General features: G+C 42.8%; 1 protein-coding gene across 2 annotated transcripts in view; it reads left to right on the top strand.

Moving 5' to 3' along the window:
* Window positions 1-17,793, top strand: part of TBC1D12 (TBC1 domain family member 12) — a 74,067-nt gene that overhangs the window by 27,887 nt on the left and 28,387 nt on the right. Inside the window, exons 3-4 of one of the 2 annotated variants that reach the window (XM_083149013.1) lie at window positions 4,453-4,509; window positions 17,100-17,215. In XM_083149013.1, coding sequence (XP_083005139.1) covers window positions 4,453-4,509; window positions 17,100-17,215 — 173 coding nt within the window. The remainder of the gene's footprint in view (window positions 1-4,452; window positions 4,510-17,099; window positions 17,216-17,793) is intronic. The other variant, XM_083149014.1, reaches the window with a different exon arrangement.

Here is a 17,793-nt window from a genome sequence, read left to right as displayed (position 1 = left end):
TTCAGCATGAGAGATTCGCCTTGAGCTTCCCTGAATTTAGATCGCTCAGAAAGTGCCAGCAATGTGCACCAGCAACTAAGCGTTATCTTGCAAAGCTTGTCCCGCTGTATCTATTGCCGCTGGACAGAACCCTGCGCTACCCGCTCAGCAAGTACCTCAAAGAAGGGAGGTGCACAGGCGCTCTCCCTGCTCTGCTGAGTTGTAGCTGTCGGCTGCCACAGCCTGCAACTGTCTAATTATGACACCGACAATGGCATCACAAAGAGCGGGCAGCCCCTGGTCCCTCGTCCTCCTCTGCAGTACCAAGGATTGACTGTGACTGCTCTCTGCTTATTCAGACTATAGCAGGCTTTATAGTCATTCTAAAATCCTCCCATCAAAGCACTGGTTGCAATGCCGTGAGGATTTTAGATTGATTATAATGTCTGCCACAGTCTGAATGCGTTCAAAGCACACGGAGCATCCCTGCCAAGAGACCCCCAGGCTAGCTTCTGCCTGCTTTTCAGTTGTAAGGTTAGAGGGGTGCATGCTATGTTAAGAGACCTGCTCATGAAACTTTCCCACCACTATCATCACGAGGAGGACCCCGGCACTCCATCTCCCCTCCTGTGTCAGGTGAGGTTCTCCTCCACCAGTCTGTATGGTGGAGGGGTGGCAAAGGAGAATGTGTGCAATATTGGGCACGGGGGGGGGGGGTGTTAGGGATGGGGGCACAGGAGGGATGTGTGTGTCAGGGGGGGCGGGGTGCACAGGAGGGATGTGTGTGTTGGGGGGCACAGGAGGGATGTGGGGGGGGGGGGCATACTGCCCATACTGTTCCTTTATAGTAATCTCTCTGACATATACATTTTGCATGTGTTTTCGGTACTTGTTTCCTAGCACGGCCACAATCGCGGGCATCGTGTACCTTTAAGTTAAGGTACACGATGGACCCGATTTCCTTTGAAATCAGGTCCATTTTGCCGGCAAAGGCAAAATCGGGGGCATTCCGTCGGTCGCGTGCATTAACATGTCCCCCGACGCCATGCCCGCGATTTTGCCATAGGCTTCAATGTTAAAATATTTTTAACATTGGAATCGGGAGCATCTAGTCGGTCTTGTGCCATTATAATGGCACAAGATGAGATGGACTTGATTAAGTCCATCTCACATAGGAAACAATGTGAAATGGGCCAATATGACCCATTTCACATTATATATGGCCCCGTCATGTGAGCGTCACCCCACGATTGACGCCAACCCGAAGCGTGGTGAGCGCAGCGAGCCCGCGAGGGGCGGCGGTGCGCGTCCTCCGATTTTTTCATACCCCTACTATCCACGTCGGCGTGGAGTTGAGAATATAAAGTGTGGCGAGCCCGAAACGTGGCGAGCGGACGCGTATACCTGAAGTTGTACGCGTCCCCTCGCGGGCCTCGCTGCGCTCGCCACGCTTCGGGCTCGCTGCGCTCGCCACACTTTATATTCTCAACTCCACGCCGACGTGCGCTCGCCACGCTTCGGGTTGGCGTCAATCGTGGGGTGGCGTTGAGGGGGTAAAATTGGGGGTCTGGGGACCCTATTCACATTTGATTTAATGTAAAAATCGGGTCGCATCGCATGCGACCGACGCGATTTTTCCGACACGATAACCCCGATGCAAATCGGTGTGGCCGTGCTAGGAAACAAGTACCGTGTTTTCTTTTTGATATACCAACTTTTTAACAGATCGCAATATCTCTTCTCACTAAACATTAGGTTGTAAATACAGTTTTCAGTCTCACTATTAAAAACCTTGAATAGTAATATTTTTTGAGATGAGTCGGTCTACAGATAGATGTCAGATCGCCGACACCTCAGTAGTTGATCTGCATGACACAAATTATTTTTGTCTCTTTAGTTTGTAGCATGAAATGGATTTGCGGTTTGGAATAACTCTTCCAGCAGTTGATTACTTTTCATAATGTGTTCTGTACAGTAGTCTGCCTATGTACAATATGAGACCATCAGTGCTCCAACTCCTTATACTCATGCTGGCATGAGCTTGGTATTTCAGCCAAAATCAGCCAGTTACGCCCATATTGGATTGTGTGGACCCAAAATCATTATTACAAATTCATTCAACACAGTTTGGATCATTATGGGCATGACCTGTGTGTGCATTTATTTGTCCGCATTAACAGGTCATATGAACTTTGGTGCTCTAAATGGATGTTCAGTTCAGGTATGGGCAGCATTGGATGGAATTCTGTTGATCCGGACATTGGTTAATCCCCATTTTGATAAAGTCAGTGACACAATACCTTATGATTGGTGTCCACTTGTGTTGCATGCTGAGCCAATAAACAACTAAGCCGAGATGTTCAGATGTCCACAGAACAGCTGATAAATACAGTTTGGCAACAGCTGACTGTCTGTGGTCATTGGCAAACCACTCTGACTATATGACCAAACCTGAAAGAATGGCCTACAGTATTCATCCAGAAATGTTCTTTCAGGTTTGTCCACACACTTATATGTAAAAGTATGGTGAAATCTTCCAGAGATCCAGTCACTTATCCGTCAGGTTGCCCAGTTTGCAAATAGGTTATTGAGTAGCTTCTATACAAACCATACACAATGCAAATCCAGATCTACTGTAGGTGAGGACACTCTATGCTCTGGCTTCAGTACTCTGCCTTCTTTGAGTGAGACACTTGGATGGTTACGTTGCATGCTTTGCTAGCTATATTTTATTCCAAAATGATCAAAGAAACCTCAAAAAAATATTAATTTGTGGCTGGTGTTTTCATGTATTCTTTTCCTCTCTGATTGCCCTTTGTTAAGCTTCCCTTTGTGCTTTAGTATTAAAAATGACAGAGAAATGTACATATATTCTAATGAATTAAACTGAGTTTGCATTGCTTATACCTTGTATTTAATTAAGTCCCATCATGCCTTGCCACAGTTTTGCTATTAGGGAATGCTAAACCTATGGCAAGGCATGCTGGGATGTGTAGGTTTACAGTGCAATCACAGTGGTCTGGCACCAAATACTCACTCAAACTATGACCCCTTTAGTTCTTAACGGACTAATATTTTAGGTTTTAATGATTGTATTCGGTAAGAACATTTAACATTTAGCCACAATGTTATTTAAAAGAAAAACATAATAAACTTTGATGGTCAGAACATTCTGACAATCACAACTTCAGTTTCATGGCACCTGAACCTCTACAGCCTCCGGTGATTCCACAGGGACGGTGAGGATTTCATCCAGCAGGGGCCACTGGAGTCCTTTTTACAATGGGTATAGAGGTGTGGTTAGTTGGAGCTGGGTACTTACTAAATTTAAGAGTGTACAACTCCTTGCTCCAGCTTTCCAGTATTTAATTGCCTTTTATTTAATTTATTTAATTTTATTTAGTTACACTGCACCCTTGCCCACGCATTACAGGAGTAGGGGTCCGGGTGTCTAGCGCCCCTGATTTTTCAGGACAAAGTTGGTCAGGACTTCTAAAAAGTCCCTGCCCTGACTTTAATGGTAACTGCAGTCTCTCACCAAGGTGGCTGTCATACCTACTCTGGGGGGGGTATTCAATGTTAGGGGAACGGCTGTCGAGCAAGCTCGACAGCCGTGCCCCTCTCCCGTTCTCGGTCAGCTCGCCCGGAGCTCGGCAGTCGGGATTCAATGTCCCAAGCGGCAAGAAGGGGGGGTGGCCGCGAGTTGATGACGGAAATAGACGAGCTCCGGCCAGGAGCTCGCCTATTTCCGGCTTTTCTCGGCAGAACGAGCCCGACAGCTTGTGATGTCGGGCTCGTTCTGCGGTGAAACCCTGTTCAATGCTGTCGGGGAAGACAGCATTGAATAGGGCCCCGCAGCCATCTCCCCCGTCGGGAGATGGCTGCCGGTGCACGACAACGATTGAATACTCCCCTGTGACTTCTATACCTGCAGCCCCTCACAAAGGGGCTGTAATATCCACACTGATGCCGAAGGCTGGCAGAAGCATCTATCTGTGCGTACGCACACTGGGCCAGATGTATCAAGCTTCAAAATGTGATAAAATGGAGAGTGATAAACAACCAGCCAATCAACTCCTACCTGTCATTTTTCAAACCCACCCTGTAACATGACCGTTACGAGCTGATTGGCTGGTTGTCAGATGACGGCGAGGATTCCCCCAAACAGTGAGGCTCGCTGCTAATGCAGGAAGCCCGCTGTATTTAGCCACGAGTCTCGCTGCTTCTGCAGCCGCATACACCAATTACCCCTCGCTCGACATCTCTTGCCTGATATTTGCTTGTAGCTTTAAGGTCTGTATTTTAAGAAATCTTTCATGCATTTTTATACCCTTATTTGGTACATGTTTCATATCTAATTTGACTAAAATGTTTTTAGTTCTTGAAATTATACTTTTTTATTATTATTGTTGTTGTCTGTGTAATGTAACTCGTGTTGTGTCACTAAGGCTTGGATTCTGTTTTTCTCATTAGGATGACAGTTCTGGCAGTCTATCGTCCGTCTCAACACCAAATCTATTAAACGCAGGGGTATGGAATTTCATATATATTTGTGTCCTAGTCACTCTTTGCTCCATGCATGGGCTGCCTCAGCCATAGAACTTTCAATTGTGCATGGAATGGTCCATCCAGCATGTATGTTAAGCCCCCACCTCATTAAAACTATCTTTTTGATCAACACATGCATCATGCTTCTACCTAGTCTAACATAGATCTTTGGACTTTCTGCCAGAGCAGTTCCTGCTAAATGTTATAGTATAATATAAACTGGTCACATGGTGCTAACTTTTATTCATGTATTCTGTCATTTCGTCCATTACCAACAGTACTCTATTTTTCAGAAAAAAATGTTACATTGAAATATTATATCGAAGTCACGGAAAAAATATATTTACAGAAAATGTTCAGGAGAAGTGTGTGTGTGTGTGTTTGTGTGTGATTAGAATGTATCTTTGGAAACACAGTATGGAAAGTGTAATGGAGATGTGCCAGAGAAATAGAATTGCTTCTAGCCAGGTCAACTGACTGGGCACTGTTTGGATGTACTCCATGCTGGCTTAAAGTTTTCCAGCTGTAAGATGAAATTGCTGCCTAACCTCTGGAAGCTCACTCTTCCACCTCTCCAGAACGCACTTGAGGCTCAGAGATAAGATAACAGCTGGTAATTGTGAGGACACCAGGACTAGGTTGAGTTCTTTTGTCCACCCGGCACCGCCTGAAAGGACACTTGTTTGCTAGCTGAGGGAACCGGTTACCCCCATACATGTTCACAGCCACCTAGGTGATGGAAACGGAAAGTAGGCTTATGAAAGCACACCTGATAATTCATGTAGCAATTAGCAGTGAGTAGATTGCACAAAGTGCATACTCCACAACCCTCCCCTAAAGGGTCTATTATCTCTATCTTGTGGAACACAGTTACAAATGCTGACTACCACCTTTCACTCTGATGGTCTCCCGCTTCTGCCAGCCACACAAGGTAAATATGATTTCTGGGAACTCAAAGTTCCCCCTCCCCCACCTCTGTCTATTACAGTATTCACCCAGTTACCACAACATGTGCCGGTTATATAGGCTAAAGGCAGTGCCTACCCCTGCCATAAATTCTGATACAAATGTGAAACCCCTCACCAATTGTAGAGGATATTTGTGCAGGTTGGCCAGTCTCAGAGAAGCAGTAGACTAGTGGAACCAACTGGCCAAGACTAAATTTGACTAGGCCAGTGGTTATTCCTGTATGCGCATATGCAATGTATGTCTTCCCTGGCCTTGCAAGAGGATACACCTCTCTACAAAACAGCATGTTGTGTATTTCAGCATAGTCTATTACATATTAATGTCCTATAGAGGCTGTATTCTCAGGAAGCAGTCTCTTTTAAAATTAGAATTGAAATAAAATCTAAGATGTAACAAATATGCAGTATTGTGTAGTTTACCAGACACCTGTAGCATTAGGACATTTAGATGATAGATTTTACACATTCGCATAGAGATCCTCCGGGGTGCATCCATGATGGGAATATGGCGATCTGGATAGACATGATCAGCTGAGGCAAGATCTGATTTTGCCTCAGCTGATCATCAGACCTGAATAGCTGAGGCAAGATGTCGCCACATATATAACCCTGGAACACACCTGATGACAAATTTTATGAACCGTGTAATTATAACCTAGAATGCTCAGAGGGTTATACATTGGCAGCATTCTATTAAGCAGTTTCTTTCGGTTTGAAGAAGTTATCATACACACCCTCATGCTAAAAAAAATCAGTCATTGAACATTTTCCATCCTTTTATATGTTAGAAGTGAAAACACATTTAAAAACACAATTTCAGACCAACAACTGCTTAGTTATGATAAAAATTAGTATGTTAGGAGTCTTTAAAGTGCTTAAAATGTCTCTCGTAATTAATAAACACTAGTAAATGGTAAAGTGCAAACACACACAGTACCAAAGCCTATCAAATGCTAGACACGCTAATGAAGCCATAATAGCAGATAAGCAGCACTGACAGATCAGATATAAATCCATCAAATATTTCCTTGTATTTTCTAATGAGAGCAACTAAGTCAACACTTCGCCAAACACAACTGTGAAACATGCAGAGAACATCTGTTCTGTATGCTACCTTTCACTCTTGTAATTATCATGGACCTCTCAGCGATGAAGAGCCCTGGTTTATTCTTGGCCTCCGTAGGTATTCACATTATATACAATACTGTCACCTTTGTACATCCAGCTCTGCAACTTTTCTTCTATCATTTAATGTTCTGAGGTTGTAGACTTCCACTCAATCCCATTTCATGCAGAATTCCACAGCAAAAAATGCTTGTTGCCCACACAAAACCCATATGTTTACTGTACTTCATCCTACTTGTCCTAGCTGGAAATAGGACAACTGATATAGGGGGATGGGGTCAGTAGGTCGACACCATGTGGTAAATACATTACCAAAAAAATCATGTTGACCTTTTTAATGTGTCGATTTCTTTGGGGGTTTTTTCTTCATATTTTATCATCCATGTGGACTCTGATTGGGATCAGTAAGGTGTCTCGAAGATAGTGAAGCGAGGAACCTGGCCCGGAGTATGGCGAGTGAAGCAGTATATTAATGAGTCCACATGCTAAAACTTATAATGTAATACCAAAAACACCGTAAAATCTCATGTCGACCTGATCAATGTTGACCTTTGGCATGCGTTGATCTTTTGTCTATGGTTCCCCTTTTGGTGTCAACATAATGACTGGTGACCCTTTATAATAGAACCAATATAGGAGGGTGGGAAAACACAGGACAAACAATCGTCTGGTCGGAATCTTTCTCATGACCCCCTTACCACTGCTGAATTTGGTAGATTTAACAATTGAATCTGTGAGAGATGTGCAAAAATGCCTAAAGCCAGCGTCGCTCACATTTGTTATATAAATTCAAATTAAAAAATTCTGTAAAATAAGATTATATTATATAAGGTAATTACAGGTCATTATGATGACTAAAAATGTTTGCGTGCCAATTTTCACACCTATTTTGACAAAATAATTTGGCACCCAAAGGGTCAACGGTGATGAGCAGGTCTAACAGTGTGTGGTCCCATGTTTCACATCTAGTATTAAATAAGCTGAACACTAGTTTCCAGGCAGACTCCAGTCTATAGTACTGTATTTTGGTGAATTACTGAGGATAAGTGGCATTAAGGGTAGAGCTTAGCATTACGCATTTACTGTGTTGTTAGTCATTAATTCACCACACTCCAAACATTTTATGTATCCCAGATCATAAACTACATGTAGTATCACATGATGTATTACAATGTGATATTTAAATGACCAGTATGTTTTTGGAAAAGGAAACCCTTGCATCCATGCTGCTGGTATTTACTCTGACACTCTAGGTCAGTACTGTACTTGGGACTCCTGTATATATTGAGAGATTTGTGCTCCAACCATATTCTTGAATCTCCTGCAGCAGCCAACTCTACAGAACATTTACTGTTTATTGTGTACTTAATTATATTTCTCTTTGTTACTCTGTTAATGTGCTATGTGCGTTTTGTGTCCAGAATTGCCCATATCCAATTATGTCAATACACTGTACCTCTTTCACACTGCAGCATCGGATCCATTCCTGGGTACTGAACACTTTCAATCGATGTCAGACCCCTTTCTCACCATTTGTTGGTTAATCCTAGGTTGACCATCTTTACACTGCACCTCTGTCTACTGCCTGCTCAGCCGATGTTAATCAATCAGGCAGCTGTTAGTATGACTCGGGTCAAACCTGGGTTGCATCATTCACACTGAAGGCATCCCAGGTCAGACACTGGATTAACCCTTGTCACAATGTGGATAGTGGTCCTGGTAGGCACAATATATGTCAAGTCTTGAACTCCGAGCCAGGACCCAGTTTGGCCCAGTTATAACCGGGGTTATCTGCTCGGTGTGAAATCGCTATAGCTATTGTGTGCCTAGGTTTGCCCCATGCTTTCCCTCCCTGTTCCATTTATCAAATTGTAAGTAAAAAAAATACACAATTTGCATTCAGTGTTGTATGTTAATAAAGCAGAGTACACACTAGAGTGTATATCACCCAATATATAGCTCCAACATGGATCGAAATATCATCTAGTTTGTACGCATGATCAACGTGCAACCACCATCATTAGCAGTGTCTTCTGGTTGGCTCTCCTTCAGGTTTTATCATACGACATTGCTAGTGATGCCAAAAGCAACATGCCATTCCCCACCTCTTTCACCACCATTCCTCAGCAAGTGTGTATGCCCATTGGCTCGTGATGTCGCCCAGGTACACATCACTCTAGTGTGTGCCCAGATAAGGTAAAAGCATATTTTGTGCTTTAAAAAAAATAAAAGGATATTGACCTGTTTACATGAACAGGGCTGCAGTAACATTCCGACTAGTGCTGTACGCTTGAATGCCAATTGCTGTGGAAAACAATGATGTAATACAATAGAGACTATTAAAGTACCTAGAATCTGTATAGATAATAACTGGCCAGGATATCCTGTCACTGAATGCTTGTTATACATCAGAACCCTGGGATGTTAATCTATTTCTGACCTAAACATGTATCTTAGTTTGACCCAAAATGACATTTAGAAATGTCAAACCCGCTGGTGCCATATTACAGTGTAACTGTTATGTGACTGTATCAGTGCCTAAATCCATTACCTAAGCATATTGAGTTTGTAAACAACACAAAGGAAATGAAGGGCTTGTTCTCCTTACATGTGCAGGGATGTGGTCAGGAACCATTTAGATTGGTTGTAAGCCCTGTGCTCATTACCACCTGCATTTGATGCCAGTGCTTTGATCTAGTGGCATTCAGTTTGGGGTATCAAACAAAATACCAGTGATGCCCCCAAGCACCATCTTCCAGCAGCTGCACAGTGGGTGTTTCTGACTGATCGCATCAGATCGGACCATGTCAAGCAAAGTCCAGCCTGGTTTGGTTGCATCTGATACATCAAGGTCAGCCAACTGGATAAGCATGACTGATTCTTTACACCGCATTACTACCATATTGGAGTAGCTAGCTCAAAAGATTTGAAATCCCCCCCACCCCCCCAACCCCTAACTGTTGCATGCCAAGGGTCATGGGCATTCTGCTGTAAACCATCTTCAGATTGAAGGTCTTAATGGAGTGAAGACAAATAATTGTAGCACCACCAGCTGAACAGTTCTCCTGGTTAATGCATAGTTGCACTGAATGACTTTCCCTGTGCTTCCAGAAACGTTTAGGTACAGCTGGGGCTTGACTCATTTATCAGGGCCTGGAGAGCACTAACTATTAATTCTATTGTAGTACACTTGGGACCCTGTAACAATGACCTCATCCCAGCTTGAACATATCAAAGGGAGGGACTGTTTGACCTTGTGTACCGTTGGCTGATTTCCTAAATAGCATCATTCTAATAAACTGGGGACATCATAGTTGTGTTGCCAGCAGTAGGGTGGGGGGGTCTTAACTGTGATTTTAGAAAAGATTTATTTCATATTAAGCAGAGAGCCCAAGTGCACATCACTTAAGCAGGTCACTTCATTAATGAATTTCAGAATCAAAAACGTGGTATAGGAATTTTAATGTCACTGCTAATGGAGATATTTTGCCGAATAACCTTGCTTTTTTTTTTCTTTTTGGCAACATCTATAGGTTGCTCAAGCAAACACTTTTTCAGTTTTGTGTTGAATTTTGATTTGTTTGTTTTTTTGGTGTCCCCACGTTGTTTTGCCCATACAACTTATTTTAAATATTATTAAAACTTGTTTATCTAGTAAATTATTTGCCTGACCAAATCTAGTTAGAAATTGACATTGCGTATAGTTGCGCTTTGGCAAATAGGACTTAACCCCCACTTTGTGTGCACAGTACATGGAACCTGTTGAGCACACGGCAGTGACCCTTACCAGAGACAATGCACAGAGATCCCCGCCAGTCATACTGAGCTTAATACTAGCTAACTCGCTGTCACTGTAAGGAATTGGTCGGTAGTGTATGCTGTGTGCGTTGGATGGGAAAGACTGTGCAACTGTGTTTATTTTATTACTACACTTGAAGTTCTCAGTGTTTCCTGCTGTGTTAGGCATCAAAGATTCACAACCTACTGGATGTATTTCCTCTCAATAGTTTAAACACGTCATTGGAAAATGTGTTGGAAAATAAAACCTGATCATCTGCATGTACAGCATATACCAATAAATGAATACGCCCCAGTACTGTGCACCGAGTAAAGAAAAGGACTAGCATGTCACATGTAGGTTATGGCTGCCAAATCACACTTGGTAAATGAAAGCACTGCTACACCATTCTCACGATATGCCAACACCACCCCATCAAGGAAATTCAATTTTTTTTCATAGACTACTAGCAACCCGCCCCGGCTTCGCACAGAAAGCACTAATTATCTATAGCCAGATGACTTCGGATGTTTGTAGTTGGTTGTTAGATTTGGGAATACCTTGTTGACAACGGCTTGTATATTCAGTTGCATTTGACAGAAGTTCGACAGGAACGAAATCTCATTCGGATCAATTAATTGCCAAAAAACAGACAAAAAAATTCTGTTGATCCAATTGCTACTAAACTTCACAGGATCACCTGCTGGGCTAATCTGAAGATTGCCTGAAAATGTCACAGCAGGATCCGGCTCTCCATATAATAGTAAATCAGCGCCGGGTGCCCATACAGCATAACAGACAGCAGGAACACGGGGGGTATAGCACTCCAGGCGACTTAATGATAAAAGATGCTCACAGACCAATAAATGGTTCACAACGTTTCAATGCCCATTTATTTGTGGCATACCTGACGAAAATGCCACAAATAAACGGGCATTGAAACGTTGTGAACCATTTATTGGTCTGTGAGTATCTTTTATCATTAAGTCGCCTGGAGTGCTATACCCCCCGTGTTCCTGCTAGATAGATATATATATCTATCTATCCATCCAAACAAGAAATCCGGCACTCCGCAATTCTATGTAGACGATACTTGCTCCGGTGCCCTCCCAGGTCAGGGACCAAACGAATTGTAGATGGCAAAAAGGGCGTCACTTGGAGACTGGATACAAATTCAAAGATTTATTGTGTGGTGACCGACACCAGTGTTTCGAGACAACAGCTCGTCCTCAGTGACGCCTTTTTGCCATCTACTATATATATATATATATATATATATATATATATATATATATATATATATATATATATATATATATATATTATTATCTGGGCTCCCATGTTAAATACACCCCATTTTTTCATACCCCTACTATCCAACTACGCATGGAGTTGATTTTATATAGTGTGGCGAGCGCAGCGAGCCGCCGCGCCCGAAGCGTGGCGAGCGCACGCGGTCTCATAAGAAAAACGGGAGCCCAGATATTACATAAGTACATATGTATGTATGTATGTATGTATATATATATGTATATGTATGTATGTGTGTATATATGTATGTATATATATATGTATGTATATGTGTATGTATGTATATGTGTATATATATATATATATATGTATGTATATATGTATGTATATGTGTATGTATGTATATGTGTATATGTGTGTATGTATGTATATATATGTGTGTATGTATATATATGTATGTGTATATGTATGTGTGTGTATGTATGTATGTATATATATATATATATATATATATATATATATATATATATATATATATATATATATGTGTGTGTGTGTGTGTGTGTGTATGTATGTATATGTGTGTATATATATATGTGTGTGTGTATATATATGTGTATATATATATGTGTGTGTGTGTATATATAGGCTTTGTTTAACTGTGCGCGTGCCGCTCTAGCTCTGCCTGACTGGGCTTGTGCCGCTCTAGCTGTAAGCTACGTATTGACAGCTACGTTAACAGCGTGGCAGCCGGGCAGCGCTAACAGGTCACTGTGGGACTTGTAGTTCCACAGTTAAATAGGCAGCCCTGCGCACCGCTGACAACGGGGGCATGTAAAAGTGGACACCCCGGGCACCCCCCGGCAGAACACCGCTACCAAAGGGGGAGTCCCCCATGCACACGCTTAATTTAGACGCAAAAGCGTCTGAAAACCGGACAACCTGCAAGCCGCTAAGAAGGAGGAGTCAGGATTCAGACAATAAAGCGTCTGAAACCCGACTACCAGCTAGCCGCTACGAAGGGGTCCCCCCATGCGGACGCTAAAACTTAGACGCTTTAGCGTCTGAAAACCGGACTACCTGCTAGCCGCTAAGAAGCCGGGGGTTTTCTGGACTTAAACGCCTAAGCCTCTGAATTTAGTTGGGACTAGGGGTACACTATTTATACCTTTTTGTAGTTTGAGTAGAGTAACGTAGCGCCTCTACTGGGGATCTGCCTGATCTATACCTTAAGGGGTTTCCCAAAGTATACCCCCGAAAACAGAAAGGCTAGATAGGTTGGGTGGTATAGATATCTGGGCGCTCCCTTTTACTTTGGACAGTTAGGCGTATTGGTATAAGGTGTGTGAAAGTGGTGTCTACTTCCCCTGATTTTGTTCTGTGTTTCGCGTACTCCACTTCACGTTTTCTCCTCAAATTTGTATCGCTCTCCAAACGTCGGAATATGAAAAATGAAGGAAAATATGGCAATGTGAAGAGCTGTTAGACTTTTGTATCAGTGTACCTAGAGGTACAGTACTGAATTTTGATATGTGATAGTTGGAAGGCGTACCAAACTCACAGAATGTGGGGTTGGTGTAAAACACATCTAGGTTTCTTTTAACAGGAAAGAAATTGGGATTCGTACCCGTACTCACAGTCGGTAACGCAAGGTCACTCTCATCAAGGTATCTTTTCTTGTGTAATTTATTTCCAATAAAAAATTGCAATAAAAACTTTTTGAATGCAAAGGTTAATTAAAAAGCGGATGAGAGTGGTCAGTTCTCAGACATCACTGTGATCAACATGTTTCGAGAGGTATACTCTCTGATCCTGAGGAAGAGAGTATACCTCTCGAAACATGTTGATCCAGGCATAAGTGTGTGGCATACGGAGAGAGGTAGGTAAAGTGACCAGTTACCCTGTGTTGAACTTGGTGGGTGATATCCGGATTTGATCCCTCCTAAGAATCACAGTGATGTCTGAGAACTGACTACTCTCATCCGCTTTTTAATTAACCTTTGCATTCAAAAAGTTTTTATTGCAATTTTTTATTGGAAATAAATTACACAAGAAAAGATACCTTGATGAGAGTGACCTTGCGTTACCGACTGTGAGTACGGGTACGAATCCCAATTTCTTTCCTGTTAAAAGAAACCTAGATGTGTTTTACACCAACCCCACATTCTGTGAGTTTGGTACGCCTTCCAACTATCACATATCAAAATTCAGTACTGTACCTCTAGGTACACTGATACAAAAGTCTAACAGCTCTTCACATTGCCATATTTTCCTTCATTTTTCATATTCCGACGTTTGGAGAGCGATACAAATTTGAGGAGAAAACGTGAAGTGGAGTACGCGAAACACAGAACAAAATCAGGGAAGTAGACACCACTTTCACACCTTATACCAATACGCCTAACTGTCCAAAGTAAAAGGGAGCGCCCAGATATCTATACCACCCAACCTATCTAGCCACACTATTTATACCTGTCCACAGTGGCACTAGTCGACGCAACAGCTGTCGACCTTGTAAATCCCACTATCCACGCCAACCCGAAGCGTGGCGAGCGCAGCGGTACGCGTCCTACGACCTTTTCATACCCCCACTATCCACGTCGGCGTGGAGTTGAGAATAGAAAGTGTGGCGAGCGCACACAGGTGTCCTTGTCCCCTTGCGGGGATCGCTGCGCTCGCCAGGCTTCGGGCTCGCTGCGCTCGCCACACTTTCTATTCTCAACTCTACGCCGACGTGGATAGTGGGGGTATGAAAAGGTCGTAGGATGCATACTGCCGCCCCTCGCTGCGTTCGCTTCGGGTTGGCGTGGATAGTGGGATTTACAAGGTCGACAGCTGTTGCATCGACTAGTGCCACTGTGGACAGGTTTAAATAGTGTACCCCTAGACCCAACTAAATTTAGATGCTTTAAGGTCTAAATTTAGATGTACCCCTAGTCACAACTAAATTCAGAGACTTAGGTGTCTAAGTCCAGAAACCCCCTGACTTCTTAGCGGCTAGCAGGTAGTCCGGTTTTCAGGCGCTAAAGCGTCTAAGTTTTAGCGCATGCATGGGGGACACGACCCCTTCGTAGCGGGGTGCCCGGGGTGTCCACTTTTACATGCCCCCGTTGTCAGTGGTGCGCAGGGCTGCCTATTTCACTGTGGAACCACAAGTCCCACAGTGACCTGTCAGCGCCTGGGCAGCGCGCTGCTGATGCTGCCCGGCCGCTACGCTGCTAACGTAGCTGTCAATACGTAGCTTACAGCTAGAGTGGCACGAGTCCAGTCAGGCAGAGCTAGAGCGGCACGCGCACAGTTAAACAGAGCCTCTGGCAGGCTGCCAAGTTTCTGTAACAGACTGTGCGCGCAGCGGCGCCGTGAAACTACACAAGTACCATATATATATATATATATATATATAGATAGATAGATATATATAGATATATATATAGATATATATAGATACATATACATATACACCCTTTCCTATTTAACCATATTGTACCCAGTATAAAGTATGACCAAAAATCTAGCAATGGAAAAATCATATTGGAAAACACAGCATACTTTATAAAAAATATCTAACAGATTTTACCCAGGGACCCAGTCAGTAAATTAAGGGCTGCACTATGGTACTGGCCCACACTCAGCAAATTTATGCTGGCCATACACTAGTACAATTTGGCAATTTTGCACCTGCCTCCAATGGATCAGGCCAAGAAATCCGGTGAGAAGTGGCCAAATCGAATGTGTTTGACATTAGAGCCAATGCGCAGTCCCATGCGAAGCGGAGTCAGAGATCGGCCAACCTCCAGCATAGACAGTCTCCCAGCAGTGGGGAATGGGATTGCATGCTATGTATCTCAAGGGAGATCGCTTGTGGCGACTTCCCTTGGAGAAGTCACAGTAATGTATGGGGGCCTTAAGGGGCTGTCCTATCATACCATAGATATGAACGCTATACTGTATCTCACTTGGCAAACGACAGGACTACCATATCTTACACTGTATATCAACATGTCATGCTCTGCAGATCAATGGAATCAAAGGATGATTACCATATCACACCAAGGATATAATCACCATATTATATCCAGAAAATTAATACTTGACATATCATAGTGAAGACTTGATGAACATGAAAAGCCTAATTCCCAGAGTAGGTCCACCATATAACTATTGTGTGATATTACAAACAAACAGGACATTGCACACTATCAAGAGTGAATTTAGGGAACGGTCTTAAATATTTCTTTTTTTAATTCATGCTTATTAGTGTGTTCAGAATGAGAAAGGGGCTGGAGGTTAAGTTTAGTGGTGTGACTTAAGCTGTGTACGCACAATGGGGCAGATGTATTAAGCCTGGCGAAGAGATAAAGTGGAGATTCAGTGGAAGGAGGTAACGCACCAGCCAATCAACTCCCAACTGTCATATTTCAAACACAGTTGATTGGCTGGTGCGTTATCTCCTTCCACTTTTTCTTCACCAGACTTAATACATCTGCCCTCTTCCAAAACAGTCTGCCATCCTCTAGAAAATGAATAAAAACAGTGCTGCTGCAGCACATCAATATGGAGGCAGCAAACTGATGCTGGCATATACACAGACATACATGAATACTGTTATTGAAAATGGAAAGTAGATAACCAGTGATACTGAAAGCTCATCAATCTTGTGTATTTTCAGTATTTTATACGATATTCTTCACTTTCATCCCTCCAATATATTTATTTGCTTTGCTGTCATATTGCACAGCAGCGTTCCCCAGTTACACTTGTTCAGAGCACAAATTCCTCTGGAGAGTGTAGGATCTTCGGATGGGCGGTACGGATGGTATAATGGTTAGCATTACTGCCTCACAGTGCTGAGGTCATGGGTTCGATTGCCGCCATGGCTCTAACTGTACGGAGTTTGTATATTCTCCCCGTGCTTGCGTGTGTTTCCTCCGGGTACTCCGTTTTCCTCCCACAATCAAAAAATATACTGGTAGGTTATTTGGCTCCTAACAAAATTAACCCTAGAATGAATGTGTGCGCGTGTACATGTGGTAGGGAATATAGATTGTAAGCTCCACTGGGGCAGGGACTGATGTGAATGTTCAAATATTCTCTGTACAACGCTGCGGAATATGTGTGCGCTATATAAGAAACTGTTAATAAATAATAAATAAATCCTTTTCAGCTGACCAGATGGGTGCGGTTGTAACAATGGCATTGACCGTTTAATTTAAATACAGATTGGGCTCGCTGTGACCATTTTTGTTTTTGCGTTCAAATAGACAGTGATTGTATTAGACTAGTACAAGTGTAACAAAAAATTGGAATGACTCAATGAAATTTTATATGGTTATCTTATTGAATAGTACTTAATGACAATGTTGCATTTAGTTATTCTGTATTCAGTAAATCGCCTTCTGTTTAAGCTGGCTAAAATATTTTCTGTTAAATCACTTTTCTTTTTCTTTTAGGAATATGAAGCTCGTACAGGGAGGGCATGTAAAATTCCAACACAATCCACAAGACGTAAAAAATGTGAATTTGAGCCACTTTCTACGACGGCACTTATTTTAGAGGACCGGCCTGCGTAAGAATAGTTATTAAATTTTTTCCTATAATCGCTCTTCCTTTTTTAATTTTTTTTTAATGGTACCTCTTAAAATTGGAAATATTTAGTTGATTTTTTTTCCCATTATCGTTGTGCTATATGGTATAATATTTACTATAATTATCTAGAAATATGTAATCTTAGTAGGGGTTCTTCATATAGTACTGGTGTGAAAATGCTGGCGCCGGAATATCGGATGGGTTCAGGATGTAGACTCCAGCATCCCAAACTTGTTCTTGAGTATGAGAGTCTTGGTAGTGTGAAGGCAGGGAAGGGTATTGGTGGGGGGACTTAGGGTCAGACTGGGGTCAGGTGGTTTAGGTTAGGTGGCAGGAGTAGGGTGGGATAAGGTTTAGGCACTTGCTAGGAGAGTTTGGGTCAGGCTGTGGGGGAGGGCATGGTTAGGCTGGTAGAAGGGAGGGAAGGGCAGGTAAGTATACTAACTTGACCACTGGTCATCAGTATTTATGTATCCAGTTACAAACACTCTATACCAGGCATGTCCAAACTATGGCCCTCCAGCTGTTGTGAAACTACAAGTCCCATCATGCCTTGCC

The sequence above is a fragment of the Crinia signifera genome, chromosome 6, assembly GCF_055691185.1.
Source record: "Crinia signifera chromosome 6, ASM5569118v1, whole genome shotgun sequence".
Taxonomy (NCBI): Eukaryota; Metazoa; Chordata; class Amphibia; order Anura; family Myobatrachidae; genus Crinia; species Crinia signifera.
This window is presented reverse-complemented; position numbering and strand designations above follow the sequence as displayed.